This window comes from Falco cherrug, chromosome 2, assembly GCF_023634085.1.
Source record: "Falco cherrug isolate bFalChe1 chromosome 2, bFalChe1.pri, whole genome shotgun sequence".
NCBI classification, from domain to species: Eukaryota; Metazoa; Chordata; class Aves; order Falconiformes; family Falconidae; genus Falco; species Falco cherrug.
Window position 1 is genome coordinate 69,767,448 of NC_073698.1, and position 14,578 is coordinate 69,782,025.

General features: G+C 47.0%; 1 protein-coding gene across 1 annotated transcript; it reads right to left on the reverse strand.

Moving 5' to 3' along the window:
- Window positions 1-1,618: 1,618 nt before the first annotated feature.
- PDCL3 (phosducin like 3) lies at window positions 1,619-10,244 on the reverse strand. The gene is made up of 6 exons (XM_055702983.1): window positions 9,766-10,244; window positions 8,239-8,368; window positions 7,467-7,557; window positions 6,670-6,813; window positions 4,291-4,499; window positions 1,619-2,048 (listed from the first exon to the last, which is right to left on the reverse strand). Exons 1-6 carry the CDS (start codon window positions 9,985-9,987, stop codon window positions 1,906-1,908), a joined length of 939 nt encoding a protein of 312 aa, XP_055558958.1. The 5' UTR covers window positions 9,988-10,244; the 3' UTR covers window positions 1,619-1,905.
- Between the last annotated feature and the right edge of the window lie 4,334 nt (window positions 10,245-14,578).

The window sequence follows — 14,578 nt, forward strand, 5'->3', positions numbered from 1 at the left end:
TTTGATAAACTAAATGAAAAACAAGTTGAGAAGAGTATGGCAGCTGTGTCTGCATCAGCAATCCAGACAGCTCAACTGCAGATCTGGAAGGACAGGCTGAGGATGTGACATCCGCTGTACACACATTTCAGAGGGTCTTATTTCAGGTTAGCTTTACCCTCACTCTTTGGACCAACTTTCCCTTTGGGGGCTGTTCTACATAGTTTCCTCCAAAAGGAACAGAGTCTATGTGCTCAGAGGTCACTCCAAAGAGCACAGATAAATGAGGACAAGCAAAAGACAAGCAAAATAACAGTGCAGACTTCTATGGAAAGAAAGAATTGTCCTCTTCCTAGATGGTAAGAAGTTGTTGGTAAGTACAGAAAGGCATCAGATCTGATAGCATGTTGGATAGTCCACTGTCATGAGAAGTGTGATGCTATATATAACAACAGTACTAAGAACTTGCCAGCTTGCATTCTGCTGCGTTTGGTTCACTTGCACAATGCTAGTGTCTTTGCTATTTTGCAAAAATAAACAACAAAACAACAAAAACAACCAAAAATACGCTAAGAGAAAAGAAAGGAGACAAGTGACACCCAGATCACCATTCAAATCTCAAACAGGAAGCTCTCCATCAAGAGAACTCAAAGGAGAACTTAAACTTCACCTGAAGTTTAAGGAAGTTATTTGTTGTTTGAACTACACACTGATTTGACTGAGGAGACAAGAGTGCAGGAAACAAGCTTAAAAATCACTATGAACTGATAGAAAACTAAAGAAAAAATTGCTGCTTATTGAGTGTTGCATCCTGTACCAGCCACCCACAGAAGCCATCAGCAATATAACAAAATGCCCTTGGGGCAGCCTCGTTAGCAAAAGCTCTTGGAGCTTGTTAGCCCAAGCGTAGACAATTTGAAAGTGTAGGTGGACATTAAATCTAACCCAAAATAAGCAAGCAGCTCTGAGAGTCAGCAGATATATAATTAAGGTAGTATTTCAGTTCAATCTCTTCTAAGGTCTCTATTATTATACTATTCTGTACCTAGAAGACAGAAGGCTTTAATATAGAAAGGCATCAGGTCCTGAAATACCATTTTCCCTCCCTTTTGGCAATGGCACTGCTGTAGTAATGCAAACTTCTGATTTTTGTGGAAGAAGTCAGCAGTTTCACACTCTAGCACCACTGTCTTTAATTTTCTTTCCCAATTAGCAGATAAAACTGTGCACTAAGCTCAGCCCCCGTAAAAGGCACAGCATTGCTGCTAAATGAAAGGGGGTTCTGGATTCAGTGGGTCCCAGGAGACGCTGGCTGTCACCAAGGCCTCTCTCAAGATGCCCGAGGTCCCAGCTCACGGCCTCGTGCTGGCCCCCCTGCCAGCACACTTCTGCGAAGGACCACACATCACCTTCAGCAGCACCCACATCACAGGTCATCTCCACACATCCAGGCTGTCAGACATCTACACACAACAGGCTAAGAGAAGGCACAACCAAGTGCTATAACCAATTGTTTAAGACCAGCTATTTAGATTTGATTTACACAAGCTTGTCAAAAACAGTGCACTTAAGGCCACTTCATATTTCAGATTTTGTAAAGAAGTCAGCAGTTTAAGAAAATAATAACAGGAGACCTCTGTTTCTACTGATGTCTGTATTTTAAAACTTTGAGTAAGATTTACTCAGGCTTCAGAATATAAAATGTCTTTCAGGATCTTAAGTGAAGCTGCAATAAGTTATGGTTGGTTTTGTTGTTTTTTGGTTTTTTTTAAAGAAACTTTTAGTTTCTCAAAGTTTCTAGATAAACAGCTGTCTTGAAATACTACCCTTCTGGGGCTCAGCATGACCTTGATGAGTGTCTCCAGGGCTCTAAGTGGGAACACTGGCTGCAAGCATACTGTGTCAGTCTTGATGCCATCGCAGGAGTTAGTCATCCTCTGAGTCACTCTCCCCCCTGGCTGGGACACTTGCCCTGATTGAGGACATGAGCTGGTCCTGGATCTGCTTCCTGGGGTTCTCCTCCAGGTCTGTCTTGATGGCACCCGACTCTGAAATCTTCCACTCCAATTCTGTGCAGCACAAAACAAGAGAGCCATGAATGCAGGGGAGCAAACTGGAAAAAGCCCACCTTGCTTTCCCAGCCGACTTCTCTTATCACCCTGCCACCGCCACCACCACCACCAGGGCCTTGCTCTATTCCTCCCCCTCCTCTTCCACACCCAGGTCCCAGCTGCTGCCCTGTCTCCCACACCCAGCTCCAGCTGAGCCCTCCCTTCACGGTCACTACTGCTGGCACAGGTTTCAGCACAGAGCTCAGAGGTTGGGGTACTGCTCTGCAGCCCACCTGTGGCATCCCCAGTGCCCTCCTACTCCTTTACAACCAATGCCAAAGAGGCAACGGATAGAGAGCAGCAGCTTTAGATGCCAACTCTCCTGGTGAAAATGAATTCTACCTCCTTCTAGCCATGTAAGGGCAGAAGACAGGTTTGCACATCTGTTCCCAGTGCAGGAATACTGCTCATGTATTACAGCTGTTTCTGTCATATACAGAGTTCATCACAGCCAGGAAAGGCAGGGATTAGACTTGTTGAGTGGCAAAAAAAATTGCAGCAATTCCATTTACACATCTGAATTATAGGTATTTTTCAGGGATGTACTCTGTAAACACAATTCACCCCTTTTCCAATACACTATTAGTTCCTTAGCAAGACAGTAAGAGAGACTCCACCATCAGTAGTAGGCCTATTGCTATATAAGCCCAAATTGGATTACTTCCCAGAAGTGGAACACATTCAGTTGAAACCTTTCTCCTAGTCCTGCTGGCAACCCTATCATTAAATCTTATTTCCTTCAGACATCACAGAGTAATGAATACAACTTCACGCTTTCTTTAATCTTAGGGAAGAAGGAAGGAAGAAATAAAAGAAAGTGTGGAATTTCAGTGCCCAGCTTTCTGTGATGACTGAATTAAGCTGGCTCAGTCACCTTTGGACCTGCCCAAAAATCAGTTACTTATACAGTAAAAATGGGAGAAAGCTCACTGTGGGTTCTGCTACCACTGCTCACTTCAGTGCATAATTAGGCATCTGCTGTAGTTAGTTAGCTGTTCTCAAATCAGCAGTCTCATTGGTGAGCTTTTCCCCTTCTGACAGTTCAAGGCAGGGGAGTTTTCAACAGCACATGCTCAAGATATCCTATAAACTTCAGGGTTTTAGTAAAAAAAAACCAACAACAAAACCACAAAAAAATTCTTTGCAGCCTACCCCAGTATAGGCAGTGACATCATTCAGTAGGGACCTTGAAATGCTGTTTAAATGTGTTTCAGTTCAGGTAAAGGTGCCCTCCCTTAAATCTTGAAAAAGCTTGAATGCATCTAGGCCAATATGCCTACTCAGAAACCTGATGGTTATTCTTTTAACCAAAGTAAAATCCACTAGGTTACATCTGAGTTGCATTTGCTTTCCGAGAAGAGCCTTTTCCACTGCTGACCTCTGTCTTCAGGCACTGCTGTAGGATACAATCCCTGATCAACTGTCTCCAAAATGAAGAGCCACAGCACTCTCCAAGACCTGCATCACCACTCATCTCCTGAAGCATGTCATGCTGACAAGGCTGCCTCCAGGCTGCTGAGATGGGCAAGGAGAAATAGGTCTAGGGGAAACCACAACCTCCAGAAAAGGTAACAGCCTCTCCCCATGGAGCCCTGTGCCCTCTGAACCCCCGAGACAGAAGCTTAATGTGCTGGCATCTCCAGGAGATGGCAAGAGGGAAAGGAAGCAGCCCAGTTTGGGGCTAGCAGCTCCATTTGGACAAATGGACGGGTTCTCTTTAAAGGTTCATGAGGAACAGAGCCTGTGTGTCAGGAAGGCAAACCAGACAAATACAGGCTATCGGCTTGAAAATGAAACAAGAAGCCCTACAGTGCAACAGGCAAGCACCAGCTATTAAGTAACTGGGGGGAAAGTCAGTCATGCAGGTACAAGAGCCCCAAAGAATGTACATGGGTAGTATTTACCCTTTAATACATTCAGGAAAGTTTGTTTCACCTGACACAAGGTGTAAATACTTGCACACACATTAGATAAATCTCTATACGTTGTCCTACTCAGCCACTCGCCACTTTCACACGACAGCCTTAATCACAGGCTGATGAACCATAAGGATAAAAAAAAAAAAAAAAACAACCAAAAAAACCCAAACCTTAACCCCAATATGATTTTTAGTACCTCCCTTCTCCTAAGCCTCACTTCTCTCATTCCCAGCAAAGCAGTTTTGCTTTTCCTTTGGAAAACTGGAGACACGGACACTAACCATCCCTTGTCAGGTTCATGCCACCAAACACCAGAGGCCCAATGAACTGAGCTTTGATGTCTCCCTCCAGGTAGATGAATATCGTAGGCAGGTTCTTATCAGGATAGTTGGCAATGCAGGTGGTAGAGATAGCTTTGATGAATTTCACATCTCTGAACTTTCTTGCAAGCCCACTCATATGTTGATTTATTAAGGCACAGAGTGGAATTCTGTGAAGAACAGGAATACACATAAGGAAAAAAAGACAAATCAGACAGTAATCCGCTCCAGAAGAAACGTCAGAAATACCAGCTTGACAAGTAGCATTTATGGAAAGACAAATGTACCAGAAGCAACTTCTGAATACTGTTGTTGTCCAGTATTCCAGCATTCAAAGGAAATCAGCATCACTAGAGGTTTTGGTGCATGGCGAGTTTGTTTTAAGATACCAGCAATACAACCTTCCCCTCTATCATACAGAAAAATTGGTTTACAAAGACATGATATTTAGAAATTGTAGGAGCATGGGCAAAGCAGGAGTAAAAGCAGCTCCTGGAAGAAAGTATGCATGCAAATGATGATGAACACCTGTGAGGCAATTAGAGACAGGAAACAAAAATCAAGTATTTCTAACCCTTTCCAGAGAATTCCAGCAACTTATGAGGAACTGATGTCATCTCTCTGGACTTGTGCAAAGCATTTGACACTGTCCCACATGACATCCTTGTCTCCAAATTGGAGACATGGATTTGACAGACGGACTTCTTGATAGATAAGGAATTGGCTGGATGGTCACACTCAAAGAGTTACAGTCAATAGCTCAACATCCAAGTGGAGACCAGTGACAAGCAGCATTCTTCTGGGATCCACACTGTTCAACATCTTTGTCACTTGCTTTGCTATGTTATGCATTCAGTTCTGAACAATTCAGTACTGAAACTTTTTCATAAGCTTGAAAAATAATATGAAACATTTATTTTTGAGTATTTTGATTTTGATGAGTAGCATTCCTCAGGGATCCATACTGGGACCAGTGCTGTTCAACATCTTTGTCAGCAACATGGACACTGGGATTGAGGGCACCCTCAGCACGTTTGCCAACACCACCAAGCAGTGTGGTGCGGTCACCAATCTGGAGGAAAGGGAGGCCATCCAGAGGGACACTGACAGGCTTGAGAGGTGGGCCCGTGTGAACCTCATGAAGTTCAATAAGGCCAAGGGCAAGGTCCTGCACATGGGTCGGGACAATCCCAAGCACAAACACAGGCTGGGCAGAGAATGGATTGAGAGCAGCCCTGAGGAAAAAAAACTTAGGGGTGTTGGTGGATGAGAAACTCAACATGGCCCAGCAACATGTGCTTGCAGCCCAGAAAGCCAGCTGTATTCAGGGTTGCAACAAAAGCCGCTCGGCCAGCAGGTCGAGGGGGGTGATTCTGCCTCTCTGCTCTGATCTGGTGAGACCCCACCTGCAGTGCTGCATCCACCTCTGGGGCCCCCAATGTAAGAAGGACCTGGACCTGTTGGACAAAGTCCAGAGGAGAGCCATGAAGACAGTTAGAAGGCTGGAGCACCTCCCCTATGAAGACAGGCTGAGAGAGTTGGGGTTGCTCAGCCTGGAGAAGACAAAGCTCCAGGGAGACCTTATAGCAGCCTTCCAGTACCCAGAGGGGGCCTACAGGAAAGCTGGAGGGGGACATTTTACAAGGGCAGGCAGTGCTAGGACAGGGGGAATGGCTTTAAGCTGAAAGAGGGTAGATTTAGATTAGCTATAAAGGAAGAAATTCTACACTCTGAGGGTGGTGAGGCACTGGAACAGGTTTCCCAGAGAAGCTGTGGATGCCCCATCCCTGGAAGTGTTCAAGGCCAGGCTGGATAGGGCTCTGAGCAACCTGGTCTAGTGGAAGGTGCCCCTGCCCATAACCAAGGGCTTTATGATTTTTAAGGTCCCTTCCAACCCAAACTGCTCTGTGATTATCTGACCTTTCTGACATGTTTTTCCATCACACTGACAAGACTGGAAACCTTGTTCACTCCATTTTTATGCCTTTAGGAACCAGGCTAAAGACACACAGTGATCCTTAAAATGCACAATACCGCACACTTTAACCAGAATAATTTCCAAAGCTTCGATATTCCAGTGGCAGCAGCTACCTCTGTGGCAGCTGTACGGTACCAGTCACACTGTGCTGTATAGATTTATAAGAAAGCCACTTCATGGTAACATGATTTTAGAGCTAAGTTCAGCAGTCTTGAGTCAACAGTGATGAAATTACTAATTTAAGTTTTTGTTTCTTAGAAGTCCAGAATCAGTTCCTTAGTTTCCACAATAACTACACATTTGTCTAGAGTATTTTCAGCTATTGACAGCACAAGGCTTAAAGGTTAAAAACAAATTCTTACCCTTGTTTGTAGAGGTGCAGGACTACCCATATTCCTTTTCCAGCTTTTGTAACCTCTTGAACGTAATCTTTTCCTGAAATCTCCAAAACTTCCCCAAATTTATTCTTCATTTGAGCTGCTTTCATTTCTGCTAATCTTTGTTGCCTGAACAGCAAGGAAGAAGAAAAAGACCTTGTGAATAGATGCATTTTTGACAGAACAACAGTTAAAGGACCTGGCTGAAACCCAGAATTCAGAGGCACATTATAAACTTCTTCAAACCCCAGAGCAACAAAAGCACCCTGACGTAGTCAATAGATGCTTATTACAAGTTAAAACTGCCAACATGCAAGTAGTACAGCTACGTTTCATGACGACTTCTTTTTCCTCATTTCTACCCTCAGCAGCCATTTCTTCTTCAGATACCACACTACAAAACTAAATGGCAAAAAAACAGGAGAGATGGTTAAGGGACTAGAAAACCAACACTGTAATGATGTAAATCCGCAGCACCTTAATCTCATTCATGCAAAAACTGAGAAATCTCGGAGGCAATTTTCAAAGCGCTCAGAATCCACAGCCATGCACTCAGCAGGTGCACATTACCTCTGCAAAACTAGGTTGTTGATAAAGGACACTGAATTTAAATGCAGTTATCCTACTGAAGACACTTAGAAGCTCTACAAGAGACCAGAAACACAACCCACTTTTTCTATTAGGCCTAACAACATCCTCCCTCTCTTCAACAATATCTAACAGTATCCAGAAGAAGAAAACTCCAGTTTTCATTAAAGCAGAATTCTTCATGCTGCTCTGACCTGTACATTTCAATAGCTTTCTCATCCTCCTCATTAAATTCATCTTCATTCTCTTCCAGCTCTTCCAGAGTCATGTCCTCGTACGTTTTCACTGGAATGGAAGAAACACCAAATCAGCAAAAACCTTACTCCAGGATTAAAACTCACCGGCTTTTATCAGTCCAATAATTGATTGATTTTAAGGACAGATTAACTGTGGGAAATAAGGGGCTTTCTTTAAGGTATTATTGCTACTGGATTTTTAGAAAATATTATGCACTTTAGACATAGATGGAAAGACAATCCCTGAGCCAAAGGCTGTCTAGACTAGCACACGAGTACCTGCACTAGCTTTCAAGTTTGGTAGTTGCAGCAAAGACATACTTAACACACACGCAACACAGCAGGGATGCCTGAAGAACGGAGGAAGCATACAACAGGTAATGTCATGGGATACTTTTACTTGCACATACACGCAGCAAACTCCCATCGTACTGTTCTTTCTTCAGTTTTCAAACATTTACTTCTATAAAAATTCAGAGCTGACATCAAGAGCAAAGCTCTTCTTGTGCTGGAAGAATCCATGTGTCCAGGAGCACATTTTTTTGATATTGTTAACAGATGACCACCCTATATGAGAAGCAGCTTTGGTATCCCTTACAAACTTGGAAAAGGACACATTGCCTTGCAGGCCTGTAAATGTTACTGCTTGCCATTTCTTTGGACAAGCATCCCCAGGAGCCACTCCAAGACTTCTCCTGCTTGCTGCTGTCCAAGTTGGCTGGTCACTCACCAAGAGACTTCTGGAGGATGGCAAGTTGTTCCTCTTCCTTTGCACGCTCCTGTTCCTCCAGGTTTTCCTTTGGAGGAAGGATACCTTTCTTGCGCAGGATGTCATTCCACTCCGTGTCTTTATTCGGGTCCTAGAACAGAAGAAATGGATGATGCATTCAAGGTGAACACTGCCACTTCCAGAATTTAACGCAGGCAAGTTTTTCCAGACACACTTGCTAGACTCCTAACTGTCCAGATGGCAGCAGAAAGTCACAGTGTGCATTCTCCTGATGCTTCTTCGCAGCTCAACCAGAACCCTGAAGAGTGACTTTATTTTACCCACTCACCACACATACAGGAGGTCTTGGTAGTGTACAGAAGTCTGAAGCATTGTAACCATCATTGCAGCTCTCACAAGGTGAGATGGAAGGGGAGGAAATCAGCTGGGTGACAGGGAAGCACGCTGGCCACAGCGCTCACACTCACGTACAGAGCCTCAGCAGAACAACAGGCCACCAGACCAGCAACCAGCGCATCGGGAAGTGCCGGTGAGAGGACACACTGGCAGCCTTGCAGACCTGACTCTGGATATATGGGAAGTCTGCTCAGTAGATTAAAATCAGCGTAGCTGCGTAAGTGCTTAGAGAGAAGCAAGCACTGTCCCTGCCTGACAAGCCCACTGCTAGGGAATCAAACCTAAACCTATGCCTAGGCACTTCCTGAAAGTTTAAGAGACTTTACCACGAAATAGTCACAATATTCCTGTGAAACAAGGCCAGCAGGTGCCCAGGTATTGTTGAGAAGCTCTAACTTTTGCCAAGTTAGACAGTAATTCTATTTTTATTTAATTGCATGAAATAGATGAAAGCTCAGCAGTAAGCACTTACGGGCTGATTTTGCTTCCTTGCTGTCTTGGCCTACATTAACTTTGAAAACTGGACACACCACCTACTGTTCTGCTATAGTTTATATATAGTTTACACTAGGGTCCGTGCAAGACCGTATCTCCTCTAGACCAAATCACTGTGCTTCTGCACTGCCGGGTGGGGGGTGGGGTGGTGTAATAAGGACAAGAAAAAAGTAGCGCTATCAATTGCACACCAGGTTGTTTGTTTTGGGTTTTTTTTTTTTAATCGTGTTTTGTGGTCGTTTTTCCCTCAACACAGCATTTCACAGCACCTACTGTTGCTTATCAACACACTGACGAAGTGCCCGTAACACCCACCCGCCCATGTGCTTCCTACAGTAGTGAAATCAACACCGTATTTGAAAAAATAAGCAACAAAGCGCCACAAAGCCAAGCCGCGGAGCTCCTCGGCAGGACCGCCACACGGCGGGCACCCCGCCCCAGGCAGGGGGCTGCCACCGGGCTCCCCCGCCCCGGCCCCGCCGGTGAGCGCGGCCCACGGCTGCGGCGGGGCCCGCCCGGCCCCAGCTCTCCCCGCCGGCGGCCCCGGCGCCGTGACCGGCCCCAGCTCTCCCCCGGGCGGGCTCGCCCTGCCGCACCGCCGCACACGGGCCGGGGGCGCTGGGCCCCGCCGCTCACCTGCATCCTGCCGGCGGGGCCGGGGCCCGATCGGCGGCGGCGCTGGGCAGGGCAGGGCAGGGCCGGTCCCGGCGTGCGCGGCGCGGCCGGAGGAGGCGGTGCTCCCCGGCGGGGCGGTGCAGCGCCGCTGCCGCTCCTTCCCGTACGGCCTAATAAGGCCGGTCCCGGCAGCGTGGCTCTGGGGGGAGGTGTCGCGTTTGGGGGCAGCGCAGCCGGGGCCATCCGGCTACGTGAGCTCACAGGTTTCAGCTCTTGCTGGGGGTTTCGTCTCTTTTCTTCACCGTTCTCCGTAGCTCCCGCTGCATCTGCACGGGTCTGGCCCCTGCCCCTATGGTTTCGTGGGCCGGGAGCCCTGGCAGGCGCACCGGCGTGGTCCGGGAGCTCTCCTTCCTCGCCCGCTCGGCCTCCCCTGCCCCGCTGCCCTCGGAAGGGTGCGGGTCCCTCACGCAGCAGCGCGGCGCTGCCGGGCACCGCCAGTGCCCCAGCAGCCGCGGTGACAGCCGCCCCCCCGGGGCTGCAGGCGGCCGCCCCTGCCCGGGGCTCCACGCGCCCTGAGCCCGCCCCAGCGAGGCGCCGTGCCGCTGCGCCCCCGCCCGCAGCCCACCGCAGCCGAGCTGTGGCCCCCGTACCGGTTCATCTGGAGAGGTGCACCTACCCTCTCCGCGTACCTTCCCCCCCCCCCCCCCCCCCAACCCACGGCAGCTCGGAAGCGACGCGGGATGGGAGTCGTGGAGGGCAGAGGAATTCCTGCCCGGCTTCCAGGTGGCACAGCCCCGCAGCCGGCACTACGTTGTAAGAGACTTTCCACATCCCAGGCTGTGCCCCGGCTGCCCCAGCCCAGCCGGGTTTGCCGTGCGGCTCTGCTCTTGCCTCGCCCTCTGCTTGTGTCGTTGTTTTAGCAGCACGGCCAGGGACAGTGTCCTCTAAAAGTAGCCTGCTAAACACCCCGGGAAACGAGCTACACCAGCGGGGAGCAAAACCAGGAATTTGCTGTCGGCTTGGAAAACGTGTAACAGACTCTGAAACTCGTGTTTCTGAAGTTAAACAGAAAGTCCTCAGCACCTTCCAGCACCCCTTTCCTAAGTGCTAAGTCCTAAGTTCCGTGGGTCAGCCCTGCTGGAGGGGGTCCATAGCGCAGCAGCAGAGCTGTGTCCCTCTGCCCCCCGGCCTTGCCGGACGCTGGGCCACTGCAGGGTGCCCAGGGGAAGCAGCGTGGCCATGGGGTGGTGGGATCCCGACCAGGCAGCATGCTGAGCTGGGCATGGCTCAGCTCCTCACACTCGCCCACCAGCCAGCGTGCTGGAGCTACCATAAACCAAACCGGGCACCGTCACGGAAACACCCCAAATAAATTGTCAGCCATAGGGGAAACTTCCCTAGGTGCATCCAAATACTGATGGTGAGTTCTGAGGCTCTCCTCTGCCTTAGTTGGGGTTTTTTTATGTAACTCTTCCCTTTCCACTTCACTGAACCTCATCTGTCTGCATTTCATACCCTGTTTTGTTTCTCCACTGGCTTCTCTCCTCATTTTTCTTTCCCTGTTCTGTTAAATAAAATAAAACAGTGAAGCCTATATTATCTATTCTTGTCAGACATAATTATCAGTACTTCAGATTCAGTTAGGATTAGGTCATAGCCACTTAGCATTACAAGAAATTTGTGTTAGATAGTTATTTTTATTTTGTTTTGGGGTCTCTATTAAAGCATCACTCAGCAAACACTGAGGAGTGGGTCAAGTGTGGTGAACCCAGTCCATTTGGGATCAACACCCGATTCCCTAAAAACGGACACCTCTGCCCTTTCAAAGAACTGAGCAGACCTTGCACTTTCTCCTCAAAGACACATAGCAGAGAGGAAGGGAGAAGAGGCTCACTCCCACCTCCCCCTCCTTTTATGCTCCAGCCTGATGGACAGCACGCTCACCCGGAAGGGGGGAGTCCTTTTCCAAATCCCCAGAAAAACACCCCCACGCAACCTGCCAGCAGGCCTTAAGAGTCTGTTCTGGGCATGTGGAGAAACAGCTGTGCCTCTGCTCCATCAAGGGCCTGGAATGGAAATTCGGAAGCCCCGTTATGACATGTTAAAACATCACGGACATCCCATTGACACCCATGTATCCTGAAGTGTCTGTGGCACTTACCCCGTCCTAAGTTTAATTTAGTGAAGAGAAGGCACAGCCACCTTTTCTGCCTCTGAATTAAACCAAATTAATTTAATTAATTAATTTTAAAAGAGCTGCGTTTTGAGAGGGTCTCATCCTTACGGTGAGTATTTGGATGTGCAGAGGGTGCCCCATACCTGCCTCTCAGAACCCTGAGGCTGAGGAAGACTCAGCCTCACCCAGTTTGGACTAGATGCTCATCCTTGTGGGGAAAGTGACTGAGTGATAGATGGAGCCACAAATGCAGACAATGTGAGAACTTTAAATCAGAAAGTAAAGGGTTATGAAGCCTTCTGGCAGCGCAGCATGTGAGCTACAGTTTTCAGGACGACAATTTTGCAGTCCTCTGCAGGTGCTCCAAAGTCCTTTGGCTCTGACCTGCAGTTAGTCCTCAGCATGCAGAACCAAAGTTCTAGCTATCAGTGCCAGTTTTGCTGTACAAATGTTTTGTCAGAGCCTGGGCTTTCAGTAGGACCTGCTGGTTTAATAGTCATCTTTTGTGGCTGAAATACCATTCACACACATGGCTTTTGTGTGTTGCTGGTTGGAATCTCCTTTGAACACCAGAAAATAAACACAGAAGAAGCATGAGCAGAGACTGTGCACTCGTTTTCTAATAGGTGCTCAAAAATACTCATTTGCATTAGGTGAGATTTTTGCCCAGGTGGACTGAGAAAAACCAGCCAAGGACCCTTGGCACCAGAACCTCTCTGTTCCTATAGTAAACCCTGAGCCCCATCCAGGGCAGAGAGTTACCAGAAGAGGGGGCAGAAGCCCAGATCTTAGGAGCAGCCCCATCACATCGCTTGGTGGGGCTCAGACAGTGTGAATGAAGCATAACTCTGCCCAGCACACACATAAAACAACACACAGCTTCCCTCCTCCCACCCAACTATAAATACATCAGCTTTATAAAACACATTTCCCCTATGTACCTTTTTTAAAATCAAGCTTCAGCAGGAAAGAGGGGACTGTTTTTGTGCATGCTGCACAGACAGAAATACTCCAGCCAGAGGGGCTAAGAGCTCTCCCTGTCACAGCGAGACTGAAATACAGCTGTGGCTCAGCCCTTGGAGACAGCCTGGCTTCTCCCCCCACCCTGAAGAATTTGCTTCTGGGCATCTATAATATATTTCTTCCTTTTCCCTCAACTCAGGGGTTAGAAGAAAGATGAACCACATGTGATAATGACTCATTAATTGTTTAGGTGACCCACTGAGGAGGAGAAAAAGATGTTAAGAAAAAGGTGCTGCCCCAGGGGTAGGGAGAATGACGTTATGAAGCTTGCTTGCCTCTGCAAGCAGGCTATAGCAAAGCACAGGCTAGGCCAAGATAAGAAATTTTGAAGGTAATGGGATATATTTTTCATTTATAAGACATAATGAAAGATTTAGGTTATTATGGACTTTGTATTACTTTGTAAGGTAGCTGCATTTGTAGCACAGTATGTCTGTGAGTAATCAGAATTTGAAAATCATTGATAATAAGAATAAGGAGTTATGGCTTGGTTTGCTTGGATCATATTATGGGGTGGGATCTTTTTGTTCCTCCCTCCCAAATCTTATTCTGATTTTTCTTAATTATTTAAGCCTCTCTATAGAAATTACACAACCCCCTTACATCCAGTGATGGATTTTCTTGTATATTGCAAACAACTGTGCTGGAAGCTAACTCTTCTGTTTATCCATAGATTGGAAACATTATTTAAATAAGTACTTTTGCCACTCCTAATTCTAAGAGTATAGTAACTGGACTGAATTTCCTTAGTCTTAAGTAAATAGTTGGTAATTTCTGTTCTTCAGTCTGCATTGAGGCATCCAAGTCAATTCTTCCTTTTCCTGGTGCAGAAGACCTCCAGTACTCTCACAGCAGCCAGGGAATATCCCCTGGGGAATTAGCTTAGAACTTTGTATGAAAACCTCTTGGAGTATTCTAGGTATAAGATGCTGTGGGATGCAGGAATTTTTCAATTGTTAGATTTAAAATGAAAGAAAGATCTAACCTGATAATGGATGAAGTTAAAATACAGATTCCTCTTGGAAAAAGAGGCAGGCTTGACCTCAAGTTAGCTTTGAAGTAACAGTTGTGGTGATTAAGAAAATGTTATTGAAGAAGAGCCACTGTGCCTCAATCCCAAATACATGCCAAGTAGCACAAAAAAGTGTCTTTTCTTTTGAGCTCTTCATATCTACTTCAGTAAGCCTTTCTGGACAAGTTGCCGAAGTACTCTGGCTTTAAAACAAGGCCTCTCTCCTAAAAAGTAGCCAGTAAAATGGTCGTGGCAGTTAAAATCTTAGCTCTGCTATTAATGAAATGTGGCGTGTGGTGCTTTTTCCTCAAGAAAAGAACAAGCTTTCTCCTTGATGTGGAAGAGCAGGAAGTGTAACTTGCCTCACTGTTGTCTCCTCTTGCTACCAGTTAGCTGTAGCCCAAGCACCCAGGTAATCTAAAGATCTCCAACCCTTTGTATCTCCTCACAGCCACAATGTCTGAACATGGGAAGAAACACGCAGAGGCTAGCAAACCTGGAGCTGCAGCAAAGAAAACCAGATCACACAAGGCTGGTCTGCAGTTCCCTGTGGGTTGTGTCTCCAGGCTCCTTAAAAGAGGGAGCTACTCTGACAGGATCAGTCCTGGTGCTGCCATCTACCT

What these genes read in the sequence shown, in the direction of transcription:
- PDCL3 (XM_055702983.1), bottom strand. Translation starts at nt 9,987, where the DNA reads ATGGCCCCGGCTGCGCTGCCCCCAAACGCGACACCTCCCCCCAGAGCC. An exon ending in AAAGCTATTGAAATGTACAG is followed by an intron (nt 6,814 to 7,466) that starts GTCAGAGCAGCA and finishes CTTGCTGTTCAG; the next exon opens with GCAACAAAGATTAGCAGAAA. An exon ending in CATGAACCTGACAAGGGATG is followed by an intron (nt 2,049 to 4,290) that starts GTTAGTGTCCGT and finishes TGTGCTGCACAG; the next exon opens with AATTGGAGTGGAAGATTTCA.